This window comes from Myodes glareolus, chromosome 10, assembly GCF_982192425.1.
Source record: "Myodes glareolus chromosome 10, mMyoGla1.1, whole genome shotgun sequence".
Taxonomy (NCBI): domain Eukaryota; kingdom Metazoa; phylum Chordata; class Mammalia; order Rodentia; family Cricetidae; genus Myodes; species Myodes glareolus.
In genome coordinates, this window is record NC_142035.1 from 51132729 (window position 1) to 51156744 (window position 24016).

Consider the following 24016-nt stretch of genomic DNA (forward strand, 5'->3'; position numbering starts at 1 on the left):
CCAGAGCTACCCGCTCTGTCCTGCAAGGCCAGCCTGGGAGAAGTCGCTTGGGGCAGATGCTGGATGGATCCTATGGGAAGGAGGAGTCCTCCTGGACAGCAATGCTACAGTTTCCTGCGGGTGAAACTAGCAGCCCACCACAGCTCAGGAGCCCAAATCGGAGTGCACCTGCCCGACTCCAGCCGGGTGTCACCTTCCAGCAGTGGCACGGGGCGGGGGGAGGGGTGATGGGGGGAGTAGGAAGAGAGCAGCTCAGGCCTGGAGCCTCACTTTGCTGAGCACCCCCTAGCGGTGCTTTTTTGTAATTCTTGCAGCCGTTCCGCGGCAGAGCCGCTCAGAACGAGTCAGGCAAGCCCACACTCACAGAGGAGCACAGTGTGACCACACACACACACACACACACACACCCGCACTCAAGACCCTAAAAAAAACTATTTCTTCCTCCCAACTGTCCTACCTTCCTTTCCCCGAAAATTCAGTAAGCTTCCCCGGTAAGCACCTCTCTCCCACCCCATACCCTACAGGAGGGAGGGGAAAACAAAGCCCCAGATGAAGGAATTGCCGGCATTCTTGGGCATACTGACCTCAGGAGCTGGCTCTGGGGGCCAGGTGCTCAGGCAGCCTTTACCCAGCTGTAACCCTGAATAAATTCTTTTAATCTAGGAATCTCAGTACTCAAGAATTTTTAGTTTACATAGCCAAGTGGACAGTCTAGCACGTGTTAGATAATAAATGCCAGCCTTTTGAAGACCACTGTAAAAACATTGTAACTTACACTTGACCTCCCCTCAAGCAATATTTGTGGCCCAAATGAGGATCCTATTCAACATCAAAGTAATAGCCAATCTCTGAGTGGGAGGAATTAGATTTCATGCTAAGAAAAGGGCTGAGTGCCTCTGCACTGGCTGCCCGCCACACAGCCGCCAATGTCACCCAGATGCTCCCCAATAATCCCAGACTGAGGCACTTTCTGCCTCTGCCAGGCTCTTTCTCCACTCTCACCCCAGTCAGTTCAGGAAGTTTTTTAAAACAGTGTTTTGCTTTTGTTTTGTTTTGTTTTGTTTTCTGTTGAGATGCTGGTGCCTTACAAGTCAGAGCCACGAGGAGCCCCCAACTCAAAAAGCTCCACTCCCTGTCCTGTCAGACCCAGTTCACACACAGCTTCCTCTCACCTGTGCCGCCCTAGCAGGAAGTGTGGGCTTCCGGTATCACGCTTGTGCCACCAGTCACTCTTAGAAAGCTAAGCTGGGTTGAGGACGCTTGACTAAGGTCACGCCTGCGGGGGGGGGGGGGGGGGGGGGGACGACGACAAGACTCTGAAGCCATCCCACAGCCCCGCCTTCAGTCTGGGCCTGCAATAGACCTGTCTGAGGCATGGTGGTGCACATCTTTAATCCCAGCACTCAGAGGCAGAGACAGGCAAATGATCTCCATGCGTTTTAGGCCAGCCTTGTCCACACAGCAAGTCCCAGGCCAGACGGTCACATTATGAGACTCTGTCTCAAATAAGTAATACAATTAAATAAAATAAATAAACCTGTTTGACCCTGGTGATTGGCAGCTGGAAGATGCCAGAAACACAAGCACGCCTCATGGAGAAGGCACATGTGATTCTCTCACAACAGCATTTGCTAAGGCAAGGTGGAAGTTGAAATGGAATTGGCAGGGCTGGAGAGATGGCTCAGTGGTTAAGAGCACTGCCTGCTCTTCTAGAGAACCGGGGTTCAATTTCCAGCACCCATAAAGCAGCTCACAACTGTCTGTAACTCCAGGATCCAGCACCCTCACGCAGATATACATACAGGCTAAAACACCAATAAAATAATTTTAAAAAAAAAGAAATGGAATTGGCACCCAGCATCTGAAAGAACAATTTCCCTATAGTGGACAGGCTCTTCTAACTACGCTTGCCAGTGACAGGGCACAAAAGTTCAAAAGGGAACGGAACTATTTGAGGAACTCTGCCCTCTGGTGGTTGTAGCTAACTTTTAAAAATAAAGTGTAAATAACGGGGAAGAGAGCCCCATCACATGGTGACCCCACCCCCACCCCATCACGGTGCTGACCCTAGCTGGCTAGGGTCCCCAACATCTGTCTGAGCTCCACAACAGCCCAGGTATGGGCACCCAGGTGCTAAAGCAATCAGATCGTACTGTAATTCACAACCTCAAAACCCCAGCTTTCAGAGCTGCCCTTTGACAGCTTGCAGCCATATTGGATTGGACCCACTCTACCAAAGACGGCGGCTACTCCGGGTGAATGAAGGTAAACTGGCACAGAACCCACGCAAAAACTCCCACCCAACACAGCAGGCTGCATTTAACACCCACAAACCCTGCACTTCTCAGCCATTTCCCATGCACCACAGAGAAGAGGAGGAGAGAGGAGAAGGCTTTCTCATTGAGGACATTCTCAGGTTTGGGCTGGCCTTTTCTTTCCCCTTTGCTTTGCCAGCTCTCAATGGCCCCATATTACATTCCACATGCACACGCCAGGGATCCGCCAGTAACAGGGTCCACTGCCTCTTTCCTGACTCCTACCTGGGGTGGGGAGCAGTTCCCAGACGTTCTTTTCAGAGGAAACCTAAAGATTTCAGAGTCTGGCTCCCAGAGATGCTCCCATGACACGTACTCCCAAGCCACACCCTCAGGAAACCTGCCAGAGCAGGGGAAACCCTACTCCTGCTAGAGGCTGCTCTGCTTCTTCAAGGCTGCTCCTGCCACTTCAGCTGCAAGCAGGAACAGAGGCTCCAGACTCTGCAGACTGGCTCCACAAGGGATTACTCTAACCTGGCATGCCACGACCCCCAAGAGCTTAGAACTGTAACATTTACTGACAGTCTCTCCCTGCACCCTGAGTTATCTGAGGGTGGAGTTGCCACACCGGAAACATGTCCTAGCCGGCATTCTGCGACCCTAGAGGATCTCAGAATATCTGTCTACCCTTGCATTTAGATTGTTACTCCTGTCTTCCCTCTTCATCCTTGGAGAGAGGGAAGTCAGGAGCCCAAGATAAGGATCCTTCAGCTCATGCTCAAAGCGCACCCTTGCCTTTTGCAGACACCGTGGAACCATTGCCACATCACCATGACATCTACCATCCTCAACATCGCTTCAGTAGCTCAGTAACACCCTCTTTCATCCCTAAATACCACTAACCTGATTTCTACTGCTATAGTTTACACTTCCATCTCGTTTGGGAGAAACCTGGCTTCTCTTACTCAAGACAATTATTCTGCTAAGCATCACTCTCTAGCTCCCTTCGTTGATAAGTCATCAACTGTCTGGACAGGTCACAGTGTCCTGGGGGTCCATTCTCCAGGCTTTCATTTCTCTTATATGTAGGGTTCCTAAGTCCCTTGCCTTGCACATTCTGGGAAAGCAGAAGGGAGCTGATGGGTCGTGGAGGCTGTACTGACAAGCCAGGTGTCAAACTCCGGGGAACTAGTCACAGGGCCCCCCACACTTTAGATTCACCTCCAGCTCTAGCAGGTTCACCATGCTTCCAGTGGGAGAAGGGAAAGGTGTTCTTTGAGATACAGCATTCTCAGTGACAAGTCCTAGCTCTCGAGACAAACTTTTATTTCTCTTTTCATTTTAATACCAAGTCACTGGGAATAATTAAATGTCAAAACAATTTTTACTTACATTGTTTTTACCCAATGCCAATACAGTTGTCAGTGCTTTGGGAAAATGACATTTTAAAACTTATTTTTATTTTTTCACATTTATTTATTATGTATGCAGTGTTCTGCCTGTATATCTGCCTGCAGGCCAGAAGAGGGCACCAGATCTCATCATGGGTGGTTGTGAGCCACCATGTGGTTACTGGGAATTGAACTCAGAACCTCTGGAAGAGCAGCCACTGCTCTTAACAGTTGAGCCATCTCGCCAGCTGGAAAAATAACATTTTTAAAAAATGAGCAAATCAAGTATAAGGAAATAACATATTAGATTAATAAAAGAGAGGTCAATAAATCTCATTGCTTTTACAGAGCAATAATAAAATAATAAATTGCAAAAATAATTCAAGGTCTGGGGTCACAGCTCAACAGGAGAGTATAAACTTCTCCTTTCAAGTTCCACAAACCAGTCCCAATTTTCTTGTGGATTCTATTTAAAACGAAAAAAATGTAGATGTTCTCAATGTATCTTAAAGGTATTTCTTTCATAATAATTAGCTTCTATCTGTAGCCTTGAATAATGTAACTCTAGAAAAAAATTTCCTTTGGGGACATGTAGGTATACGGAGGGGAGGGGACTGAAACCAGGGCCTTGAACATGCTAGGTGAAGAGAAACTACTTTGGTACACTAATCTACTGTTGGTTTATCAGACCCTGTGGTCCAAGGGAAGGGGAATATTTCAGTACCTATGGGGCAGAACCAAAAAGTGCCCAGCAGCAGGCTTACCAGAAGACTGAGGTCTAACCACAGGACCACAGAAAGCTTCCCACCCTCCACATCTCTCCCCTCAGCTCCTCGCCCAGGACATCACCTCAAGCTCCTAGCGACAGGGGACAAGTTACACCATCCGAACAAAGCAGGGCTGAGACACAGCAGGGACAGATGTCAGTTACCAGCCCAGACATGTCTACACAACTAAGATTACTCTGCTACAGATGGCAATGTAACCAGAGGGAGATTCTATGGGAGAATCAGAACCACGCTGGGAGGAAACGGTGGGAACACGCCAGGGGCGTCCTTCAGTGGCAGAGCACTCACCTAGCTGGTTCAAGACCGTAGGCTCTATCTCTGGTACCACAAGGGGAAAGAGAAAAAAGTATGATACTAAGTGGGGCAACACTTAGCAGGAAGATCAGGCAAGCTCTGGCCACATGGAGAGAGTCAAGAGGCCAACCTGGAGTACATGAGATCCCTTGTCTCAGTTACTGTCCTATGGCTATGAAGAGACACCATGACCAAGAACAAACAAACAAACCATTTAATTGTGGAACTGGTTACAGTTTCCAAGGGTTAGTTCATTATCACCATGACAGGAAGCATGGCATTAGGCAGGCAGGCATGGGGCTGAAAGCTTACATCCTAATCTACAGGCATCAGAGATAAAGATGGGGCCTGGTGTGGGTTCTTGAAAACTCAAAGCCCACCCCAGTGACACACCTCTTCCAACAAGGTCACACTTCCTAATCCTTCCCAAATAGTTCCACTAAGGGGACTAAGCACTCAAATACATGAGCCTATGGGGACTATTCTCATTATAACCACTGCACCCTGTCTCAGAATATGAATGAACAAACAAAACATAACACCCAAAATGCTGCAAGAGAAACAGAGAGCATCTTTAAATGGGCTTACTGCTGGACCAAACATGGAGGATACATCAAGAGAAACTTACAAAGCAGAAAAGAGGAGGGAGGATGGATCTAAGAACTATAAAACAAGAAAAAGGGGTGAGGAAACTAATGGGAATACAGTGATGAAGATCCTTGAGGTGGCAACATTTGCTCCTAGTTACTATTGGACATCAAAGGCCAGAAAGTTCAGAGATCACCAAGCAGAAAAAGCATCCAAAGACCCACAGAGAGGCACATCACAGTGAAACTGCTAAGGACCAGATTGAGGGGGAGTCCTCAAAGAAAACATTCACTTTTTTTTGATGACTCAGTAATATAATTACCTATAATTATCACAGCAATGATCACTGTGCACATTACTACTGCCTGGGTCTACTAGCTTCTCCCATCTCACTCACACTTACTAGTTTAAATGAATGAGTTGCTCCTGGTATTTGCTCATAACAGTCTCATCACACTGACTGCTATATACCATGTGCTCAATAAATAAAACTACAATTATTTATTTGAAAACAAAGAAGGTAGGACTTTCCTTTAAAAAAAAAAAAAAAGAAGAAAAGGCAGCACATCAGGGGTAGGACAGAGTCTTTTCAGGTGCTGGCTAGCACCGGGCACTGTTGGGCAGGCTGGCGACCTTCAGGTGGCAGATCTCTTTAGCCCAGACCACACTGAGCGCTTCATTCCCTGCATGGCCTTTACTTCTTGCCAGTCCAGTTTGGTGTCAGGGACCTCAGGCTCGGGCTCGGGCTCCTTACTCAAGGCCCCCTGTGGGGAGGCCACCACAATAGGCAGAGGGCCGCATTCCTCCCGGAACTCCACCACGTGGAGACCCTTCTTATCAGCCAGGTGTTGGTGGGTTTCCTGGAAAAGAGCGAGTGGAGGACAGCTTGGGTCTGTGAAGGACACTTGTTACTTAGAGGATCAGGGCGTCTGTCACCCGAGGGAAGTCAGCATCTGGATCCTCAACGGCTTGGGGAAGCAGCTATGCCACTTGATCTGGGTAATGTGTGTGGCTAGACTGGGATAATGCGTCCACAAAGATTTACCTCAGCCCACAACCCACACCAAACTCAGATGGAGGAAGAACTGTCACAAATCTTCCCCTCCATATGGATGAGCCAGACCCCACTGGACAGCAGCTCAGGGTTCCCACCACTCTTTGCTTCCATGGCTACATCAGACAGTCAACCCACTGAAGTAACTTTTAAACAAATACCTTATGGACATCTTCAAGTTTAAGCCTCAGTGTTTTAGAAACTCAGTAATTACATTGTTCTATCGTTAAAACATGCTTGGTCTAGCTCCTTCAGTATATGAAATGCCAAAATAAAAAAGCAACTCCAACTGGGCATTGGTGGCATATGCCTTTAATCCCAGGCAGAGGCAGTGAGTTCTGTAAATTCAAGGCCAGCCTGGTCTATAGAGTTCCAGGATAGCCAGGGCTACACAGAGAAACCCTACCTTGAAAAACAAAACAAAACAAAACACCCCCAAAACAAAAAACAAACAAAAAAAAAAAGGAGAAAGAAAATCCATTTGCTAGTTTAGTCCTATTTGTTGGACTTGGTGAAGCACCCAGGGCCCCTCTATTCAGGAGAGCCCTATCAGTCTTCATATTACCCACCGCGTTTACACTGACCTGAGCTGTTGGAACTACAGCCGCTAATAAGCAAGGTTCTATATCTAGGAGGTGAGAGCCCTGAGCTGTCTAGCTGGGCCTGGCACCTGACTTAGGCTCCACATGGAGATGTACTGAGGAGAAACCACACAGACCAGTGCTTCTTTCTGCCTTTCCACTCGGGAGGTTACCTGGCGAGCAAGCCCATGGAAGAGGCCCCGGGTAAGGTTGATCATGTTCTTAGACCCCGTGACCCTCGCATACATGTCCTTGATGCCAATGAGGCGGCAGATGGTGATAATGGCTCTGTGGCAGCGGAGGCCATAACCTGGAAAAAGATCAACCAACAACTCTGTCATTCATTCTGTTGGCTTTGCATTTGGGAATAAATGTGTCTAAACCAACCACCACCACCACCCCAAAGACAATGCAAGCCACAAACAGAAGCCACGTGATTTAGAGTTTTCTCATAGATGAATTCAAGTTGTTTTAATACATTTAATGCACAATGCATTTTAGCAAAGTATTTCTTTAAAGAAACAGGTCCAAATATTACCATTTCAAAATGTACTGCATACAATATGAAGTGAGAAACTTCACATTCCTTTTTCATAGCAAATGAGGTGTGTTTTTGATTTGAGTATCTCTACAGCCACAGATCAACTCCACAATCACCTCCCGGCTGATAGCCGTTCTGTGGAACAAATGGGTCTGACCCTTGTCCAGGTCTAAACAGGTATCTGGGTGATTAATAAAGCGGAGGAGCAGACAAGCTCTGACGCACTGACACACTGGTGTGAGGGTTGTGTTTTGTTTGTGTGTGGGTGATGTTGTTTCAGCCCACAGCTTTAGCAGAATTGTAGTAGAAGCTCTGATATAAAATTTGAACTTCTCAGCCCCAAAGTTTTGAGATGTCTATAACTGGAGTCTGATGAGACCATTTTTCAGTGTAGAATCACAGGTGAGATGAGAAAGAGAATGTGTCAGGATCCACACCAGCAGAGCATGGGGAATGACTACCACAGCCCCAGGCAAACACTACCCACTTCTCTGAGAGGCAGAAGAGCCGTTTCTGCACACCCAGTGCTTCAGTAGGGAGCCCTCATAGAAGATGGGCACTCAGTGTGGAGTGGAGTCTCAGACAGTTTACTATGTTATCCCAGCTGGTTATGTGTCAACTTGACACAAGCTGGAGTCATCAGATGGGAGGGAACCGCAGCTGAAAATGCCTCCATAGATCAGGAAAGGTGAACAAAAGGGCAGAGGCCACGGCTGCCCTGGTTTCTCTACTTTATCTTCAACAAATGGTGAGAGTTCATTACCTCTGGGTTGTTTCTTCATCCTGATCTGCGTCCTTTTAAATCTTAATGAAATATCATGGAATACTGGAGGGAAAGCACAAACACAAGAGGGTTGGGTGAGGGGCTCGAACCGCTCTGCAGCATCGCCAAGCAACACATCCTGCCCTGAGTAGCAGCACACAGTGGCCAGGGACGGGCACATGCTGGCCTCTGGGTTAGATCTGTTCCCACATTCATGCATTAGTAAGAACAGGATGATAGAGAAATACATCAGTATCTTGCCACACACAGTTGGTAGCATGCATTCCTGCAGACATCGGAAGAAATGCCCCACTCACTTGTATGGCCTTCATACAGTTCTATATAATGCAAATAATGAATTGCTCTGTTCTTTGCCTAAAAAAGAAGAAGAAGGACAATGTTTCTTAAATATTTTGTTGTCTAGATGAGCATGGTGTCACACGTCTTTAATCCCAGCATGTAGGAGGCAGACTCAGACAGATCTCTGTGAATTCAAGGCCAGCCTCATCTACACAGTGAGCTCCAGGACAGCAGGGTTATTTAGAGAGACTCTGTTTTTGTTGTTGTTGTTGGCTCACTCTTTGAGTCAGGATTTTGCTATGTACCCCAGGCTGGCCTCAAATTCTAAATCCTTAGCCTCCCATGTGCTGGGGTTACAGAGGTATACCACCATGTCTGGGGTTACAGAGGTATTACCACCATGTCTGGGGTTACAGAGGTATACCACCATGTCTGGCTTCTCATTGGAGCTCAAAACTACTTTTTATAAAAATATTTTATTACAAGCATTTCCACCTATACAAAAATTTTAGTATTTAAGAAAAGCAAAAGGCAAAGCTCCACAGGCACAGTCTCACTGTTCCACTCAGGAACCTTCCTGAGCTGCTCTGAGCAGCCTATTGGTAACAAGCCCCCAAGGCAGGCTCATCACAGACAGCAACCACAGGTCTGTAAGAGGTATGTGAGAAACGGCTTCTCTCGAGATAAGCAACCTTTGACAGTGAGAAAATTCTAGGACAAATTGTTATTTTCTTATGGCTTCCAGGTTATTTTAACACATAGTTCCTTATCTCTTCCTAAATATGAAAAAAGAAAAACAGCTAATACTCTGGAGGCAGAGGTAGGAGGGCCAGAGCCACAGTCACACAGACCCTGCCGCAAACAGAGAGAGAGCTCTTACCTTTCTGAAAGCATCTGCCCGGTCAGCAGCTTTCCCAATAGCAAAACCTTTCAAAGGAAAAGCGAGATGTGGAAACAGTCTGCACACAACTTGCTTTCCACCACATCCCCAATGTTGGCTCCTACAGTGTTTCCAAATCCTTCGTCTTCCCATCAACCGCAGAAAAACTGCTCCCATAACAAACAAGCACAGCACAGGGCTTTGCCTGTCTGGTTTGGACATTTCCGTTTTGAGTACACTCATGAAGTTCAACATTAGATGTACTGCACTGCCTTTAATAAATCTTTATTGAGGTGAAGTGGCCTTGGCCTATTCATTTATTTACTTATTTTGCATTTCTGAGACAGGGTTTCTCTGTGTAGCCCTGGCTATCCTAGAACTCACACTGAGGACAAGGCTGGCCTCTAACTCAGAGAGCCGCCTGCTTCTTCCTCTCAAGTGCTGGGCTGGCTCTGGGCTATTTATTTATATGTATATGAGTGTAAGTCTGTGTACTACATGTATGCAGAAGTCCAAGGAGATGAGATGAGGTGTCAGATCCCCTGGAACTAGAATTATCAATGGTTGGGAGTTGCCATGTGGGCACTGGGAACTGAACTGTGGTCTTCTGAAAGAGCAGAAAATGCTCTTAAGCCCTGAGCTATCTGTCCAGCTTCTTCACTCAGGTTTTAAAACTAAGTATGTTCTAAGTTAATAGGCAAATGATTTTGAACACCTTTGGAAACAGATTAAAGAAAGCAGCGTCAGGACTCAGACATGCTGCCGTTGTGTCATGGGACAGTTATGATGGAGGAAGGACAGAGATGAGGGCAAGGAAAGAGATACTGTGATTGAGGGAGCCATTATGGGGCTAGCGAGAAACCTGGCACTGGGGAAATTCCCAGGAATCCACAAGGGTGACCCCAGTTAAAACCCTAAGCAGTAGAGGAGAGGGGGCCTGAACTGGTCTTGCCCTGTAGTCAGATTGATGACTATCTTAAATGTCACCATAGAACCTTCATCCAACAACAGATGGCAGCAGAGGCAGAGACCCGCAGTGGAGCACTGGGCTGAGCTCCCAGAGTCCAGCTGAAGAGTGGGAGGAGTGAGAATGTGAGCAAAGAGGTCAGCACCATGATGGGGACACTCACTAAAACAGTCTACCTGAGCTAATGGGAACTTACCAACTATAGCTGGACAGGGAAGGAACCAGCATAGGACCAAACTGGACTCTCTGAATGTGGATGACATCTGTACGGCTGGGGCCGACTGCGGGGTCACTGGCAGTGGCACGGATTTATCCCTACTTCTTGTACTGACTTTTTGGAAACCCATTCTCTTTGTCTGGATGCCTTACTCAGCCTGGATATAGTAGGGAGGGCCTTGGACCTTCCCCAAAGCAATGTGCCTCACCCTCTCTGAGGAGTGGATGGGGAGTGTGGTGGTGGTGGTGGGGTGGAAGGAATGGGAGGAGGGGAGAGAGTGGAAACTGGGATTGGTATGTAAAATGAAAAGGCAGTTTGTTTTCTTTTTTAAAAAAAAGTAAAATAAAAAAAGAGTCATTTTCAAAAAATAAAGTAAGCAGCAGGAGGAAAGCACACCGCTGCAGAACGGCAGGGCTCTCACCGGAGGAGGAAAACACAGCGCTGCAGAGCGGCAGGGCTCTCACCGGAGGAGGAAAACACGCCGCTGCAGAGCGGCAGGGCTCTCACCGGACAGCCAAGCAGAATCTGGGCTTTAATTTAGCCGGAGACAAGATCAGTGGTCCTTCAGCCTGTGATTATCCTAAACAAGGTTTTCAGAGATTCCGGGGAAGCCCCTGGTATCTACTGCCACTGCCAATTATTAAGTATGAAGATTTATTTTGTTAAGTCATACAAAGGGAAGCATCATCTATAAGACATGAGACACACAAAACACCTGAGACCTGGGACAAAGAAACGTGAATTCTAACTTTCAGAAAAATGAAACAAACAAGACCATGGATATTCCAGAGGAAAATATGACTGGACTTATTTATTATCTTCAAACAGAGACTCTTTAAGCAAAGCACAAAATTGGAAGTGATCTAAGTGACAGATTTGCTATACAAAAGCTTACAAAGTCTCTGGATTTAACACTGTGCGGAAATGAATTAAAACTAAGTCAAAACATCAGAAAGACAACGGCTTGATGTGTCTTCAACTTATAAAAATCTTATGCTAATCAGTTAGGAAAACCACGACCACCCTATAAAAATTAGGTCAAAGACATGAACCGATAAAATTCAAAAAGAAAATGGTATGGTCAATAAACATCTAAAATTTGCCCACACACCTTATGAAAGATATAGAAATAAAAACTAAGAGATATAATGCACACATCATGCTGTCAATCACAGAAGTGAGATCATACAGGGGCAGGGGTATGATGGGAGGCCATCTGGCAGTTCTTCTTACCACAAAAGAAACCTCCCTGCAAGCAGTCCCCATGCCTACACTAGCAAAGATATAACAGGCTACACTTACTGGGTTTTGTTACACAGTGAAAATTTGGGTCTGTGAGCCCAAACCACTAAAAGGTTTAACCAGTAGAAAGATCAGAGCAGCAACATGGACTCTCAGGCCTAGCCCAGCTTCTACCACCGCCACCCAACTTCTCCTCACCTGCGGCCCCATTTCCATTCCCCACAGCAACCAGCACACGGACGGACTTCTTTCTTCCCTCTTTTGCTGTCATATTGAAAACATTTCTTACCTAAAAGACAAAATGTCTCCTCAGTATGACCTTGGGAAAACTCTGAAGGAGACGAGTCGTGCTGCTGGCCTGGCCCAGTCACACTCACTCATGACATATGGGCACTGCATCTTCCAGTGCTGCGAGACAAGCAGACTTTCTCCAAACAAAGGCTCACAGAGCTGCCCCCACCACCACCTCCTCAGGAAGGACTTTCTCCTCCTGTCTCCCAGGTTTAATGGAAATTCAGCTAAGATATTTAAGGAAATCTGAAGCTCTCACAACTCAAAACGCCCTACCTTAGAATGAGCCACAGGAAAAGAAAAACACTCAGGATTAAACCAGAATGGCTCACCAGTGAGTATCAGAGAGAGCCCAGAACAGAGATGCTCACTTACCTACACACTGTGAAATAACTCCATAGGACTGGGCTGCTGGATAATTATGGGTTAGGCTTAATGGGAAACAGAAAACTTGGAAATGCCTGCTTATGGTGAACTCCATATTATGGTGGTTTAACCTGGCCCATTTTAAAGGCCAAGAACTATGAAACCGTTATCTACACTACTTATAGGGCAGCTACACCTGAGTGCATGGCGCCCCTTTACTATAAAGTGGCATTAAAGGAAAAGGGAGGTTGCACCTACTCTGTGGATAATCAACATAACAGACATTAGCTTTCAAAATCTATAATCTTGGATAACAGAAATTCTGATGGACATCCTTTACACTGTGCTCTGACTGGTGGAAGACGTTATGCGCATTCTCAGGGAGGCTCCAGCGCAGGTGACTGACTCCCAAGCTAATGAGCTAAGGTGCAGCGCCAGACCAATGACGAGGACCATCTCAGAACACTCCGGAAAAGTGAGTGAAGTTCATTTGATCAGGGATTCAGTTTCAAGCGCTGGGAAGAGCTCACTGCCCAGCCTTCTCCCAGTGACTCTGCTCCCCTCACCTGTGCCCCTGCAACTGAGCACTGGATACGCTAGTCTTTAGCTCAGTGATAAACTGCTAACCCTTCTTGAGCTTTAGGATGGAGGGAAGTACACACAAGCTCCAAGTCTACTACTAAACCACCACCGAAGTCACCTTGTCACGAGACTACCTCGCCCAGACGTTCAGATCAGCCTTGTGTCTGAGACTCCACCACCGAAAGCTTTCCCCTAGCCCCTTCTGCCTAGGCCCACTCCACATCCCAACTCTTCAGAGGCAAGGTAGGGTACTTAAGTCCATGTGCCTACCTCGAGAACCCTGGTGTCAAAGTCTTCGTATGTTTCTACAAGAAGAAGAAAAGAGTACACTGATAAAGGACTCTGTAGTATTAACGCAGGGAAGCATTTGGCACCATCAGATATTTTTCTTTGGTGGGGGTATTAATGAACCCAGGATGGTTAGGCAAGCATCCTACCACACAGCTACAAAAAGTCTCAGGTCCTCAGGTACCCCTTGCAAGGTCACATCCTGGTCCCATTCTCAATAGACGGCCCTGTCTCTGAATTCATGAGCTTGGATCACCCTCTGCCAATCCACAGGGCTCTGCCTCATCAGCTCTAAGGGCCCCCATCAGCTCCAGACCTTTGATCACCATTTGCATTAAGACACCAAAGCCATCACTTCCCACACTCCCTTCCCTGAGTCAGTGCAGCTCGCTGGCCACACCTGACTACTTGGCATGGCTGTGGTCAAGGCACAGCACGTAGCCACTCAACACCCGTGGCCTCTAGTCCTACCAAGGCCTCCTGGTCACGCGGTACTCTGATACTTTACTTGTCATAACCGTCTTTAGCTTTCTAAAATAATCCTTTATTTGTTGACAATTTTACATGTGTGCAATGTACTCTGATCAGAATCACTCTCATCCTCCTCTCTTCTCCCCGCCCACTCGTCCTGAGACCCTTCTTCCCACACATCTCTCTCCTATTTTCATGTCTTTTGTTTCCCTTTTTTAAACAAACCACTGAGTTTAACAGGGCTACTGAATGAGCTTAACTTATGATGAGAATTTCTAGCCACGCTCTTGGCTGTGTTCCCTATGATACAGTTTGGATAAATGTGGTAAGTTACTCAAAGACACTCAAACCCTTTTCAGGAAAAAGCAAAACCTCAATAGGCAAGTAAAAAACAAAACAAAACAAAACAAAACAAAAAAACACCCTATCACTGTCACCAAGGCGAGTAAGGTGGGAACGTGGTTACCTCCATTGGGTCCCGGGTCTGGGGGGCCAATACTGACACCTCCCCATGTGCTTCCACTCCATCCGCGCTCCCGTTTAACTTTGACCTTCCTCCTCCGTTCCCACTCTTCTCTCTGCTGGGTCATGTCGGCCTCCACCTTCTCCTGCTCTTCTTTGCTTCTTTGGCCAATGGTCTGGACCACTCCACTTTTCATAAGAGGGACATTCAGACCAGGCCACAGGAAACCAGAACGCCCTGAAGATTTAAAAATGTTCACAAATAAGAATTTGAAGGTTCATTTTTCCAGTATCAAAATGCCAGGCACGGTATGAACAGATAACCTGGAGCTGGTAGCGCTTGGTAGCAGGACTGGTCAGAGGCCACTTTGTGCTATCAAAATTGTACATGTATGTAACTAAACCACTGCAATCCATACTACGCTGAGAAAGATTCGCGTATCAGGACAAGGCACATGTGGGCCTGGACAAGCACAGCTACTGAAACGTTATTGCAAAAGCAAAACCTTCACAATCAAAGTGTTCAGGCCGAATGGCACAGTTGGTGTGGGATAGTCTGCAGGAAATCCAAAGAACAAAGTCACTTTCTAAGGTCTGATGTGCACTGTCCCAATCCTACTTCTGATCAGAACAAGCGAATTGTAAGACAGCACATCCTAGTTTCCTTTTCTACTATGAGAAGATCCTCTGACAAAAGCAATGCAGAAGAGGGTTTAACTCCCAATTGCAGGCCCCCATTCATCACTGCAGACAGTCAAGGAGGCAGCTAGTTGTATCAAGAGCAGACAGAGAGAAGGAATGCACACACAGTACTCACTTGGCTCACTTTCTCTTTTTTGATAAGTCCAAGACCCGAACCCCCTGCTTTTAGACTGGGTCTTCCACACCGACTGACAGAATCAAGACAGCACCCTACAAACATGCCCACAGGTCAACTTGACCTAGATAACCCTCCCTGAGACTCTTCCCAGAGTACACCCAGGGGACAATTAACTCACCATCACACTGCACACAACATATAGCATAATTAAATTATCTTTAGAAAGGCATTTATATAAAAGCATTAAAAATATTAAAGGAAATTTAACCAAATGAGGCGGAGGAGGCAACAGGACTACAGATCCTTGCTTCTCATTTTTTAACTGACAAGATATACGTGTGACCAGCACATCAGCTGGGAGCTCTGGCACATGCCTATAATCCTAGTTCCAGGGAGGCTAAGGCAGGAGTTCAAGGCCAGCCTGGGATACACAAAACAGGAGATCAGAAGTTTTAAATGTAAGTTTACCTTCCCCGATGATCTGGCCCCTGTTCAAATCCTTTTTCCTCTTCCTCTTTGTTCTTTTGCCTCTGCCTTTTCTTGCTCCGGCGCCAGTCTCTGCTAAGGCGCCCTTCCAGAGTTCATCTGCGGTCACTGCAATGAGACAGGGTTTGCTGTTTTAAATGCTACAACAAGCAATGATCTGTGGCCTCCTGTTAAATGAAAAAGGCCAGAAGAAGTCACTTCACAGACACCCTTGCAGTGACACTAGAAAGACAACAAAGCCACTCTTTGGGTACCACACAGTTACATTTGGAAAGCCCAAGAGGAGAGACATTGCTATTATTCTCACAAAAGACAGCGACACTTGAGTCCCTTACCAACAGGCTTGTTTGCCTGATGCTTGATCAGCTACGACTTGGGCTGCTTCCCTGTTCTCTTGCCCCCACAATAATCACTGGAGTCATCTCTTCCTAGTTTCATCTCCACTGCTGATAAGCCACTCTGACCAAGAGCAGCTTAGGAGAGGAGCACCACTGTGCGGCTCACAAGTCCACTGAGGGAAGTCAGGCACGGACCTAAGCAAGAACTTGAACCAGAAACCATTGAGGAATGCTGCTGGATGGCGAGCTGGACGGCAGGCTTGTGCTCAGTTTGCTTTCTGACTTAGTCCAGAATGACCTACCTAGGGCTGGTGCCTCCCAGCAGGGGGCCCTTACATCAGTTAACAATCAAGACAGTTCCCCACAGACCTGTCCACAGGCCCATCTGACTTTGAGGCTTTCCTCCCAGTTGACCCTGGGCTGTGTCAACTTGACAAGTAAAGCTAACTAGGGCACTTTCTTATACACAAGAATCTACACCCCATTTAGGTGGTTTGCTCTACTCTTCTGCCACCACCCAGCACCCACTTCTTTCAAACCGCATACAAGAGATCAGATATTCCAGTGTTTCATAGCTAATCCCCATGCGTGTGTTTGTACTTGACTATTGTAAGTCACATAAGTCTTTTAATACATGCACACTCTAGCTCTGCTGATTTATTTTATTAGTCAGTTTCTAGGGTCCCAATATCTGTTTCTATCCTGCACCTAACCAATACTTTGTTCTTGTAAATGCCTAAATTCTTTAGGTTCATCCTTACTGCATTTTATTGGTATTTAAATTTCACCTTTCCAAGTTCACCAACTATTCTGTAACTAGATTTTATTCCATTATGAACTTAAATAATAAAAATTGAAGCCCGGGCTGGGAAGCTGGCTCAGTAGGTGAAGTGCTTGCCTTGCAAGCAGGAGCTCGTGAATCTGAGCCCAGAATCCATGTAAAAACAGCCAGCCACAGTAGCATGTCCTTGTAATCCCAACACTGGAGAGCAGGTGGCTCCCTGGGGCCTGCTGGCCAGCCTAGCCTTCTAGGTGAGTTCCAGTGATATCACAAATAGGAGCACTATCCATAAAATAATGTTATTAAAAATTACCTTTCTCTGATTCATCTCTCTCCTCAGCTAAAGGCACAACTAAAAGGAGCCAATGGGTTGGGGGGTTTTTGTTTTGTTTTGTTTTGGGACTAAAAGTCTGATCATTTACTTGTTACTCATTTTGACAGGACTCAGAAGCAGAAGCTCTCAGTGAGGACAGGCTACATCTCCCGACACTCTGGGGTATTTTTCTTTGGCTCCCTTCATTCTCTTGGTCAAAAGTTTAGCATATTTTGCAGTCTCCTCCTCATTTTTCCTTGTGTGCTGTTTCTTCAGAGCAGCATGTTGGCGTTTGCATTGCAGGACATGTAGAGTAACAAGATGTTCAATCTTGGGAGCTTTGGTCCTGGACTTCTTACCTTCTTTGTAAGTTTTCTGACAACATACTGGGGACTCCTTTCACTTCCTGTGAGCTCTTCTGAGTCCCAACTGCCAAGGCAGAGGAGTTTCTGTCAGTCCAGGAATTCCCTTCTCTTCTTTTTTAACAATAACCAAGCTTAAATCACTCAGATTGGCATCCACAATACATCCTCGAACACACTTGCACTTCCTCTCTCCAGCTCTTCTTGGTCTAGAACAAGAATGTCCCTTGCTCAATGCAGGCACACTGTGCTGTGGGCCAGGACACCTTGCTTCATGGGAAAACCTTGTTTGTCGTTCCCACCACTGATTCGGACCATATAACTCTTCCACTCTTCGCCCAGAGCATTGGCAGCTACTTCTGTGGCCAGAAGCTTCTCAGAGAAAGCATGAAACTTGGCAGTCGTCATCTGCTTCAGCGAGGTTCTGACAGCCATTAATAAGGAAGGAGACAGCCAGCTTCATCTCAACATAGTCAACCGCCTACAAAGTGCCACACAAAAGGGCACCAATGCATTGTCCCCCTTGACGTGGCTCTAAATCAGCAGGGTGTTTGGCTATGATCCAATACTTTTAGACCTCAGGTGACCCAAATGAAGGACCTTACATCTGCTAGACCAATGTTCTACTGCTAAGCTGCATTCCTAGCCTTCAAATAAATTTGTTATCAATTGTACCACTGATAAGCTGTAGGTAATTCTAGTGGACACACCAAGGAATGCTTTTATTTTGAAAGGACATTATAAAGTAGTCACTAAAATGTTTATTTGTTTATGAGAGAAGGAAAGTTAAGGCACAAACGCCTTCTATTTTCTGGTTCCACAAAAGGAGAAGCCTATCATTCTACGTACGTTTGGTGAAGAAGCTGTAGGGCCTGCTCTGCTGGCCCGTCCAGGTGATGGGAGAGGAAACACAGCACTGTGTCTGCAGCGCATGGCTCAAGCTGGCCAGACAGTGGTTGGTTTCTGCTCCCCTAGGTGACAAGGCGCCTACAGGCAGATAGAACAAAACTGTGGTTAGATCCACGGCTGCAGAGAAACACTGCCAGCTCCAAATAATCATACTCAGAATAAGAGGTCATCAAGACTGCCGAGAGGGTTCGGCAGTCAAAGGCACTTGCTGCCAGGCTGACAACCTGAATTTGTTCTCAGGACACAAGTGGCAGAAGGAGAGAGCCAACTCCTACAAACTGTCCTCTGAGTTCCACACGTACAGTAGAATGAGAGTGTCCAAATGCACGCATGCTCACACACAATTTCTAAAAGTGTTCAAATCCACTAAAATTTTATAAATCATGTTTTGGGGCTGGAGAAATGGCTTAGCACTTAAAGAGCATGCTCTGCTCTGGAAAAGAACCCAGGTTTGGTTCCTAGCACCCATTTCTCATGCCTGCCAACCACCTATGACTCTTCCTCCACGGGAGCTGACGCTCCTCCACACAGCTAGTGTGCCATTTCTCTGCAGTATCCAAGGCAGAGCCTACTGCGGGGAAACACTGCCTCTGCCGTGTGCAGCCAGGGAGTGGGCAATGATCTGCAAATGTCCCACAGAGCAAACCACCAGAGCATGGTGAGTGTCCTGTTTCATGTGTCTGTGGATGCACCGCACACACTCCAGAGGCACACACAAGAAACCGCAACTGCGGTTGCTCTTGGGACAAAAGCTGAAGCGTGTAGGACTAGATAGGAAAGCTTCAGCTGTACCCCTAAACGGCCAACCTCACCCAAAACCCCCGCCACAAAACTACTCCACAGGCAATAAGTCTTACAAGAACAGAGCTACAGTAGACTCTTACCGTGACTGAGAGCGGTCTTCACTGTCAGAACGGAAGCTGCTGCTGAGAAGGTGTTTAGAGAGAGCTGCCTAGACAGGAAGTGACCTGTATATGGGGATGCAGGGTAAATTTGTTTAAAGATACTTTCTACACGAAAAGGAACATTCTAAACAGTAATGCCTACAGAATATTAACACCTACAGAATAAAAGGATTAAGACAAAGAGTAAGCCATTTCCGGACTCCATGACCACTTACCAAGTACGGCACTTCATCTTCACCCTTCACCCTCGAACCCACCCAGTTTCAGAGCCTTACAAAATCTCCTTGAGTGCAATGCCATCTGTCACCTGCCCTGTGCTCTCCTTGCTGGTCCTTCTTTGCTAAGGCCTCCTCGTCACTCGGCCACAGGATAATCCGTCTCCTAACAGGTTTCCCTAATTCTCTAACTCGGCATCTTCCCAGCGCACCAGACCTAGGCAGTCACGGCCCTGACACAGTCTTCCTTGGCTCCCTCCTGCTCTAAAAAACAAAGCAAAAATCCTCAGCACAAGCTGCAGCAATGGCTTGTGCTTATGATCCCAGGATTCACTGGAGAGGGGAGGATCTGGTCAGCTTTGGCTCCATAGCAAGTTCAAGACCAGCTTAGGCTACATGAGACCCTGTGTCAAAAAACTGAGTAAACCAATCCCTCGGCATACCCTGCAGGCTGGCCACAGGGCCCAGGCGTCTGCTACAGTCCCACACTGCCCTTCTCCTACGCCCTCCCTTTGACATCACCGGATCTGTACTTCGGAACAGACCCTGCTCTGACACGCTCACTTCTCCAGGCTCACGGGCACACGGTAAACAGTAAATCCCTCAGAATAGAAACACTCCCTTCAGGTATGAGGGAGAGGCTCCTGCCCCTCTGGTGCCCACCAACCTTCCACTCAATCTAGTGTTCTAGAATAGACTCTGACAGTATTGGCGAGAAAACTGATATATGGAGATATTGGGATAGTAACAACCCAATGAAGTTGAAGCTACTTCGTATTATAGATAGGAACTAACACAAAATTGGCCAAAGGCTTAAAGGTAATAATCAGAACTAAAAATCTTAAAAGAGAACATAGGGGTGAACGTTCAAAACCTTGGGTTTGATAATGGTTTCTTAGATAGAACACTGAAAGTACACACTACCAAAACGGGGAAGGGAAAACCCCAGATAAATGAGACCATCAAAATTCCAAACTGGTGTGCTGTTTTTCATGGCTAGAAACAGCTTCGTAGTAGGGCGGCACTTGTTTACCAGGCATGAGGACCTGAGTTTTCAAAATCAAAAATTTGTGTTTCAAACAACACTATCTATGTCAGGTATAGAGGTACAAACCTATAATTCCAGCATTTGAGAAGCAAAGGCAGGAAAAGACTATGAGTCTCAGGTTAGACCACATTCATAGTGAGATCTTTAGGAGGGGAGTCTTAAAAATTAACATGAAAAATAAGATTTAAAAAAAATGTATCTTAATGGGGAGGTGGTGGCGCACACTTTTAATCCAAGCATTCAGGAGGCAGAAGCAGGTGGATCTTTAAATTCAAGGTCAGCCTCATCTCCAAAGTTCCAGAACAGTCGGGGCTATACAGAGAAATCATGTCTCAAAAAAAAAAAAAAAAAAAAAGAAAGAAAGAAAGAAAGAAAGAAAAGCTTCTTCATGGACCATATCTTTTATCCAGTCTGGAAGCAGAGAGGGACTGACCTCTGTGAATTCAGTGCTAACCTTGTCTACATAGTGAATTCCAGGCTAGCCAGGACACACAATGAGAGCCTATCTCAAAAAATATTTTTTTTGCATATTATATATCTGACAAGAGACCTGTACCTAGAAAATACAAATAAGTCTTTAAATTCAATAATAAAAAGTAAACCCAATTGAAAAATGGACAAGTATGTCCACACATGTGGACACACACGTGTATACACATGCACACGCACACATATGAGACAAAATATTTGAACAAAAATTTCTTCAAGATCATACACAAATGGTTAATAAGCACACAAAAACAAGCTCACTGTACACAATTAGCTTGGCTGTCTGAATAGAAGAGATAATAACAAGCGCTGGCAAACAGAAACTGGAACCTCTATATTGTGGTGGGGCTGTAAAATGGTACAGCTACACGGTAGGTCCTTAGCTAAACATGGAACTATCACTTCAACGAGCAATTCCACCTCCAAGAAATATACACAAGACAGGATGGATATGGGCACAGACAAAAACACAGCTCTCGGGTATTTCAAAATCAGTCAATCCTGACAGCCAAGAACGGAAACAGCTCAAATGTTTACCAACCAATGAATATAGGCAAAATGTGGTGTGTTGGCACAAGCGTATTACTGGGTCACAAGCAACAACGTGTGTCACAGCATGGATAAATCCTGACAACGATGCATTTACGGAAGAAGCCAATCACAGAGACCAGATATGTTTGGGATCTATCGATTAAAAGTGTCCAGAGCAGGCAAGCTATGGACAGATAGTAGTTGCCTAGTGTCGAGGGCTACTAGGAGATTGGAAGGGACGGACACAACAGATGAAAAGTAGTTTTCGGGGAAAAAAAAATTCCTAAAGTGTACACTTCAGATGGATTAGTTTTATGGTACTGATTTAATTAAGAAAGCTGCCCAGGGAAAGAGAATTTACACAAAGGGTATGGAGGACTTGCAACAAGGCATCATGGCAACAAGGCATCATGGGTGCAAAAGTCTTAATTCCCAAGCAAGTTCCCTGTGTGCTGTAATTTCCTGTTCTATAAAACAAGAATAACGAGGCCGGACTCTGAGAGTAAACCACTGTGACTCGAGCCTTGAGGAGCTGAGACAGAAGGCTTATAAGTTGGCAGACCATAGTGAGACTTTGACTCAAGAACAATACGGCAGGCAGGGGTGGGGATGGTATGAGGATATAACGGAATCTTTTAGGCACTGTGAGGAGGAAATGGAGGGATAAAATCATAAATAGCTTAAGATCGTTTCTAGCACACGGATGACTGGAAGGCTACAGCCCACTATTCAACAGAGGTCTCAAAAAGATGGTTTCAAAGCCGGAAAATAAACGAAGGCTCACGCCACACACCCCAACAAGCGATTCCAGGTCCAATATTGCAACAAATATAACTTTCAGAACCTGGACCGTGAGTTTACTAAAATTGCACACTGTCGAGCACGAAGCCATTTCTACAGTCCAACACTATGCTAGAGAACCACACAGGACTTTGAAGGGCTGGAGGAAAACAGTGACAGCCAAAGCACATTCTGGAAAACGGATCGGCCCAGATGCTAAACTGACCGCTAACATAATGGATTCAACAAGAAATGATCCTTTAGTTAGGAGCTCCGCGGGCGGCACTCAGCCTCAAAGCCAGAATTGACATCACCCTCTGCACCACAGGTGATGCTTGCTACTTCTGTTCCTTATCACCGACTCGGCCAGAGCGGTTTTCCTGGCTGAGAGCAGAGTGCAGGTTGTTTCCTATAATCTCAAGCCCTGCGACCCAGAGAGGGGCAGAAGGCGCGCAAGGTCACACAGCCTGAACGATCCGAATGAGGGAGAAGGATCGGGAGCCAACAACATCTCGCGTCCCTAACTTCGCAGACCCGAGAGAAAGCACCCTGCTCGCACGTGCTTACAGTCTGGGTCCCAGCACTCACCTGCCGGTATGCTACACAGTGCAGGGAAAGAGCCAGCAACTCGTACGACCGCCGCCATGCTGGAGCCGGAGCAGTAACGCTGCCTGGCTCTGGGACCGCCTTCCCCACTGCCTGCCGAGACCGGCTGGGAACGCGCCTCGTCAGAAGTTCGTCTTAGGCACAACGCGGGGTGCTGAGACTCGAGGGTCACCATTCAGCGCACACGAGGGTAGAGAAATTGTCCACAAGGAAGAAAAAGGAAATTGAATCAGGCTCAGCCACGGACAACTTCCCGGGGTCCTCGCGCTAGAACCCCAGAGAGGGGCGGGGAGAGGGCGGGGCTAACTCTGGATCTTAAAATACTAAGTACTGGCCAAATCTGTCAGGTCCAACCCAGGGATGGAGAGTCTTAGCAAAGCTCATTCTGCTGACCCAGTAAACGGTCTGGGAACAGCAGGACGGATCCGGGGAGTGAAGAACACAAAGTTTAGGGAGTTCGTACCTCACTCCAGAAAAGGCCTAAAGTTTACTAAACCTTACGTTGCCTTTGATTTCAGACTCATTTTGTATTCATGGTAGAGGTTCACACACAGGACCAGCCCTAGGCCATGGTTTTTACCTCATCTGGTCATGGCTTTACACTATCCCTGCTGCTCAAATGAGTCACATATGATGGTCCTGGACTCTTCCTCTGAAAAGTAAGCCTCCGAAAAACTGTTTCTAGGTTGTCCTGGGCACAGTGTTTTGCCACGGCAATAGAGTAATGCGGGCTTTCTTCATTAACTTCTCCAGTTATCCTCCGCGGCTTCTGCCTTTTCTGAGGGCAATGGATGTCACGCATGTATTGGCCACCTAATGTCTTGGTCATGATGTGAAACATCTAGAGATTCTGGGAGAGTCCTAATGGCGGCTGATTGCTTGTCGGAGTGCCTTGGCTGCTTCTCAGGCATTTTCGGCATGGACAGGTCTTCATGAAAAAGTCTTCAGTTCGTTCAGGGACGGTATCCATGAAGAACCAAGAGGTATTTGAAGATTTGACAGGTGGGGAGCTCAGGGAACTACACCTTCCAAATCTGTCTTAGGGAAGTGACCATGTCTGTGGGTGGTTACAAAACGAGATCTTTCTGAAGCACATGGAGCCCCTGGGAACT

The 24016-nt window shown here is 46.5% G+C and overlaps 1 protein-coding gene and 1 pseudogene across 1 annotated transcript; both read right to left on the reverse strand.

Moving 5' to 3' along the window:
• Positions 1-4927: 4927 nt before the first annotated feature.
• Mrps5 (mitochondrial ribosomal protein S5) lies at positions 4928-23032 on the reverse strand. The gene is made up of 12 exons (XM_087911224.1): positions 22887-23032; positions 19215-19298; positions 18271-18408; positions 15610-15735; positions 14326-14559; positions 13371-13405; positions 12060-12150; positions 9436-9482; positions 8573-8630; positions 8256-8318; positions 7125-7261; positions 4928-6176 (listed from the first exon to the last, which is right to left on the reverse strand). Exons 1-12 carry the CDS (start codon positions 22942-22944, stop codon positions 5952-5954), a joined length of 1296 nt encoding a protein of 431 aa, XP_087767350.1. The 5' UTR covers positions 22945-23032; the 3' UTR covers positions 4928-5951.
• On the reverse strand, positions 15777-18247 carry LOC146892566 (small ribosomal subunit protein eS6 pseudogene; annotated as a pseudogene).
• Positions 23033-24016: the final 984 nt, after the last annotated feature.